Source organism: Pygoscelis adeliae, unplaced genomic scaffold (assembly GCF_000699105.1).
Source record: "Pygoscelis adeliae isolate BGI_AS28 unplaced genomic scaffold, ASM69910v1 Scaffold172, whole genome shotgun sequence".
NCBI lineage: Eukaryota > Metazoa > Chordata > Aves > Sphenisciformes > Spheniscidae > Pygoscelis > Pygoscelis adeliae.
This window is the reverse complement of record NW_008824338.1, coordinates 6,660,741-6,667,226: the sequence shown is the minus strand read 5'-3', so window position 1 is coordinate 6,667,226 and position 6,486 is coordinate 6,660,741. Positions and strand designations below refer to the sequence as shown.

The 6,486-nt window shown below is 39.1% G+C and overlaps 1 protein-coding gene across 1 annotated transcript in view; it reads right to left on the bottom strand.

The window, feature by feature from the left end:
• AIG1 (androgen-induced 1) overlaps positions 1 to 6,486 on the bottom strand; it is a 174,438-nt gene that overhangs the window by 78,696 nt on the left and 89,256 nt on the right. Inside the window, exon 4 of the mRNA XM_009319150.1 lies at positions 3,653 to 3,754. Within this exon, the coding sequence (XP_009317425.1) occupies positions 3,653 to 3,754 (102 nt within the window). The remainder of the gene's footprint in view (positions 1 to 3,652; positions 3,755 to 6,486) is intronic.

The following is a 6,486-nucleotide window of genomic DNA, read 5'->3' as shown; positions in this document are numbered from 1 at the left end:
AAACTAGAAAGTCCTTGGCTAGTGTAAGCATTACCTAGCAAGAACTAAAACATCAGTGTGTTATCAACGTTATTCTCATCCCAAATCTGAAACACAGCACTGTACCAGCTACTAGGAAGAAAATTAACTCTATCCCAGCCGAAATATAGGAACACTATATTTCTATATAAATACTATAATATTTCTATATAAACACTAATAAATATAGGAAGTGAACCTGACACTTCAGAAATAGACCAAGGCTGAGACATAGCTCTCTTCTCCAACAGCTGTCTTTAGACAGGTAGTTATTTCTACTGACAGAAGCTTAACCTCAGCTACTCAGATGTGCTCCTTCACATAATAAACAGAGATTAAATCCTTGTCCTGCTTTTTTTTTTAACCCTGCCATTGATTTCCCCTGGTCATTTCTCAAGTTGTAGTGATACCATTGGTTATGGATGAATCGACTGACTGAGATGATGAAATATATCAGTTTTACGGCACAGTACAACTCTATCAGTGATGCCTTTCACAGGTGTATGAATCTGTATGTATGAGGTACCATCTGGTACCACAAGGCACCACTTACTACACAGATTTTTCTGTGGACAGGAACTGTATTTTTAACTATTATGTATATATATATGTATATAATAGAAATACAATTCTTGACACTATATGCAATTTTATGGCAAATAGTTTGTGGCTTTTATCTTTGTGCACAATGATGAGCTTCTCTGTTTCTACAAAATTTTATAAACAATATTAAGATTGAATTGGTAATGGGATTGCGTAACTCTGAGGTTCATTTCCCTTATGTTTTCTAGAGATGATTTTTTTTTATAATTAGGAATTTTTTAGCTGTTGAAAAAGTGTTGCTATGAAAGAGTGGCATCTCTGAGTATTAGCAAGGCATTAGTATGTATTCATGAAAACAGTTTTTTTTAAACTATAGACTACGTTGGAACTGCAGAGAAGGGATGGGAAAGGGGGAGAAGAAAAAGGGGGATGAGAACTAATTATTATAACCTAACAAAGCAGCAGACGCTGCTGCCCAAACCACTTCTGCTTGGGCTAATGCACTGAATTGGACCAGTCCTTCAAACAATTTCTTCATACAGCCTTCAAGATAGTCACCTTAAAATGCTTCTGAAGTATGAATACTCTCAAATATTTTGATACATGCCCATATTATTAACGGAAATATGATTGCTATTACTACAGCCAGATTTCATGACTTTTCATTCCTTTTCTGCGTGTGGATTGTGCAGGCTGATGTTGACAGTTGTTACAGCTGGTCATAATACATCTGTCAGAAACTTTTGAAACTGGGAAGTAAAGTAGGGAATCTTTTTACTTTTTGTGGCTTTTTTTGTGATAAATACGTGTTTAGGGAAACTGCTGTCAAAAAACCTGGACAGGGTATTCACAGGTGAAGTAACATTTGAGCTCAGATCCTTAGGAGCTGCACCAGGCACTGCAGGGGAAGCTCACAGAGAAGAGGGATTATTCATCAGTAATGCTGCAGTAGCAAAAGGACCCACCTCTCACTGAGAGATTTCACTCTGCCAAGGGTGATGAATCTCTTGTGTGAATTTTGTTGTACAAGGTTAGGCTCCAGCACAGCCACCCTTGCCTTCAGAAAAATTATCACTGAATGTGCACAGCTGCTGTCAAAACATGCAGGAAAAGATGGGAATAAATGTTTATTTCAGTAAAAAACAATAGCCAGGGATCCCAACTTTTCTAAAACTGTATTCCCAGAGGTCCTACCCTTTCGCCAGGGGGACCTCTATCATATTCTCTAAAATCTGTCATGTCAAAATTGTAACTGCTAAGTGAGGTGCTAGCATTCTCAAGGTAGTTTAAGAACCCCTTCATATTATGACAGGCAATGCATCAGAATTAATTAGTATGAAAGCTGGTGAGGATAAAATGATGGCTAAAACATCAGAAAGAATTAGACTGAAAGGTGGTGAAAAGCCCAACAGCCATAAGCTTTCTCTGTGACTGAGCTAAAGGAACACTTGGATAAATGGAGACTGACACAGCAAACAATTCCTTTACAAAAGACTTTCAAAAATGCCTTCTACAATATTTCAAGTTGAAAAAAAAAAGTCTAAGAAGCTTGCACGCAATTCGTTTCAGCAAACTCTATTATGTCCAAAAGTCTCAAACAAAAGCCCTCTTCAAATATTTCAGTAAGTATACATTTCTACAGAGCAACATGAGCTTGAATTGCCTTTTAGTTATGGCACAGAGGAGACTTCCTGAATACATAGGGCCGTTTGTTGTCAACTGCTTCACGATGTACATTCATGAAAAATGTTATAGGTTAGGCACTTTCAGTATGTGGAATGTCACCTGGAAGAAATGTCATAGAGCTGGCACTGATGTGGTGTGGGGAAAAAATCAATGTACGTATGGCTTGGCAGCGTTTGCAAGTGTTCAGTTTGTAACCTCAAAACTCAAGGGAGGACAGTCTGAACAAACACAGCAGGAGTCACCAGACTCTTTCCTCAGCTCTACACACACATAATATCACACTGTTCTTTTCAAAACATTGTAAAACATTGCAGTATCTAGCAGAAGCTGATGCTCCTCCTGTCAGCAGTAACTCTCATACTGCTCCTTTAACACACAATTTAGGGAATAAATAAATAGCAGTGCCATTGCCCCACCCCACAAAGGACCAATTTATCAAGCCCAGCAGTAGTGAACAGATCTTGATCTGCTGTGGTGATACAGTACTCACACCCTGAAGGATGAGCTCTGCTGTCATCTGCTGATGAACAGCAGTGCCAAACGGTTTGCCATGCCTTGATATGGAAAACAAAGTAATAATGAAACATTTTGCACAGACACAACTAGAGAAGCAAACATGATGCTTTTCAGCTCCAAATGCTGCATAAAGAGTAGTAAGTACCTGATGGCAAAGTGTGGCCTTATCTTTCCCTTAGCATTTAAACATATAGTTGAGAGAAAAAATGTCCGACTTGACACACCAGAGAGGGATGAAAAGGTCAGATTTCTTCCCAAGAAACTACTTTTATGATTACCGATGTGGCAATTTTGAAACTTTGTGTTGATGCATATAATTCCACATTGTTAAAAATACTCAGATATAGGTTCTGCTACACAAGTTTGGTGTACTTGAGAAATGAGTAATTATTTCTTTTTTTTTCTAAAAACATACAAGTCCAAAAAGCATAGCGAGATTTTTTGAACAAGCATTTTAACCAAAACGTTTTCATCACAAATTATACTTCGGTAGAATGGTAAAGAAACATTCAATTAAGTGTTTCTGTCATTTTAGAGCAAGATTTGTCAAAGTCAGAACTTCAGTTTTGTGGAAGTCTCTTGATTAGATTTCCTCACGACCAGGGTGACATTGCTCTGGGAAAGGTACCCTATCACAGAAAACAGCCGATCCCCACAACTAGCCTGGGGCGTAGGACACACAGGTTCAAATCTCCAGTGTTTCAACCTAACAGGGATTCAAGTGCGACTCAAGGAGTCAAGGAAGGAAAGATGTTATTCTTGGTTGCAAACAATGTTCCTTAATCACTTCTGAGGGGATTAGCTCTAAGTGTATGCAGAGTCATGCACAGGCAAATCAGTGTCTTACACTTTTGTTTATGCAAGGAAGTGTTTGCATTACTTTACTCACCATTCCATGATTTAGCCACGCTGGTATAAAATTATCAAGCAGTTTTGGGTAAACCAGTTCCCTGTCATAGATATAGATGCTCCAAAACATCGTCACAACAAACTAAGAAGGAAAAAAAGACAAGACATTTTAAAATATATGCTTCTGAACAATTAGCTACACATTTTAGATAGCAAAATGGGGCATTTAGCAAATAATCTATGGACAGTCACAGATATTATTTTCTTTGACCAAATCCTGCTTTAACCAACAGTGTGAATCTGGATTATTCTTTGCATTCACAGGAGTTTTAACTTTTCTTCTTCTTTTTTTTTTTTTTGACTTTCAGCCTGGGAAAAAAATCTCATTTTTTGACTTACATGCTTGTGGCCAAATTACAACTGAGTACTCTACTTTAGTAGCAGATGCGGCACATAAATAATGTTTCACCACTAACAGGATAGAAAACAAATGGAAAATCAGGTAAAATATCACTTGGGATTCACAGAACGTCTAAATATGAAACATTCACCCCTGAACAGAAGCCTACAAACTCATCTTTGCACTTTTTCATGTCAGCCATCAAAATAGCATTGTTTAAAAAAAAATATTTAACCCTTTAACTACTCTGCATACAATTCATGGACTGGGATCCACAGAAAAGAGGTCTAGTATCCTGCTCGTTTATCAATATGAAATTTGGCTTGGTTCTTGTCAGAGACTATTTACCAGGAGCCCAGAGAAAGACCATTATTTCCTCGAGACTGAGGACAGGACAGATGGCTCAGATAAAGTTTGCACTAGGCTAAATTTTTGCAAAAGTGTGCACAAATTCTTTAAAGATACCCTGATGTCTGAAGAGCAAAGACAATACAAAACCGCAAAAATTTACAGAAATAGTAGTTTTAGCTTACTTTAGCTGGGGAAAGAACAAAGTAAGTAATCTTCTAATTAAAACACAACAGCTTTCTTATCTTGAATTTGAGTCACAGTTTTCTAGTAATAAAAGGCTTATTGTTTACAGCAGTAAAACCCAATACCTGGGCCAGGAGCTTTTCAATGACCGTTTTCAGGGGATCTTTACACAGTATCGACAAGTCCAAGTTTGAAGTTTGACAGGCAACAGATAGGACTTTCACTGAGATCGGCAGGGAAGTATTCAGTCACATCCAGACCGATGTGGCCCATGATCTTATGGCTAATTTGGGGGGTCAGTAAAAGAAATATGAGGTGATCACAGCAACATCAGCAAATTACTAGTGTGTGTGATAGTGTAGGCATAAATTGTTTCATATGCTTCTGACTCTGGAAAGTTAAAATTGAGGTTGCAGTTTATCAACGGCACCTTGTTCTAATGACAGACACACAGACTTTGGCCAGCCAGTTATGTGAATGACCTGAACCAGTACACTGTTCCCTCAGTGTGCATACAGTACATAGTTTCTTGGTTTCCAACACACTTGTCCATCTGTTATGATACCTATCGGTGCCTGCTCAGAATAAGCTTGGACTATTTGACTAGTGCACAGAGGCCAGGAAAAAAAAAATAGGTTATGATGGACAGCCCAAAAAATATTGCAAGTGTAAAGTATCCCACAAGAAGTCTCTCTTCTGGGCCAGTCTTGGCATTGGCACAGCCTAGCTCTTTACGCACCTGCTGACACATAAGTGCCAAGATATGAATAGCTGAACAGCAGGGAAAATGGAAGCAAAGTATCCTCTTCTCTATAGGCTTCCTAGAAGTCATGTATTATCACAGTGGGTCTCTGTGAACCTGCTAAGACCAACTGGGACATAAAAACATATTCTCAGGCGCATGAAGACCAAGACTGATAATGCGTTTTTCCAAGGAAGTCTTACAGCAAGAAAAATCACCCAGGATTAGGTTGAACCTTATTACACTGCATACAACAAAGCTGGCATGTTTTGACCTGTGATTTTTGTGTGGAGCAGAATAAAACAATAGACTTTGCCAAGAAGGTAAAGATAAGAAAAGAGGGGACGTGCCATCTGTCCCTTAACCAAAGTCAGCCAATGGATGGAACGGGATCAGCCTAGCTGGTTGCAACCATCTGGAGCTACAGACGGCAAATGCTGCTTAGCAAAGCACCATCACAAGGCAGACATAAGGTAAAGGAGGTGTGCAAAACCCAAGGTGTTACAGAACTAACCTGTCCCGGAGGACGACCCAATATGAGACTAACGCAACGCCCTGGGGAAGATCCCTTCCAGTGTCTGAATGGTTCACCTTACCTTTCCTTACAATTAGTTCATTTGGATAAAATGAACTATAAAAATGAACTATTGCACTATGAACTAAAATGAACTATTTGGATAAAAAGAACTATAATGAGGACTTGCTACTTAGCTACCTTGGCTGCTTCTGGATTTGTTTACTTTGATTAGTGAGCAACTGTTGGTCTGGTACTTTTAAATCACCTCTACTGTGCTTACACTTTGGTACTGGTAGACTTTTATTTGGGCTGGGCTTTGCCAAGATCACACATGGTCATGCAGTGCCAGACCATGATACAACTGAGCTGCTTCTTTACACTGCCTATGTAAGGCTCAATCAAAATTGCAGCTCTTATGCTCATGCCACCTTCCTTGTGGCACAATTCATCACTATTGTGGAGACAGTCATGGTACTACCCTCACATGCCAGGCTGAACAGGCTGCTCATACGAAGCAGACATCTTTCAGGGAGCCCAATACTTTCACTTTCTTTTGTTCCCAAGGCAAAATGGCACAAATGTCACCCTTCCACTTCCCCTTTAGACAAACTTGAGGCCTGGAATTCAAGGAAGAAAACAGGCACCAGCAATTGCTTTTACATTTCTTTGCACAGAAGCCTC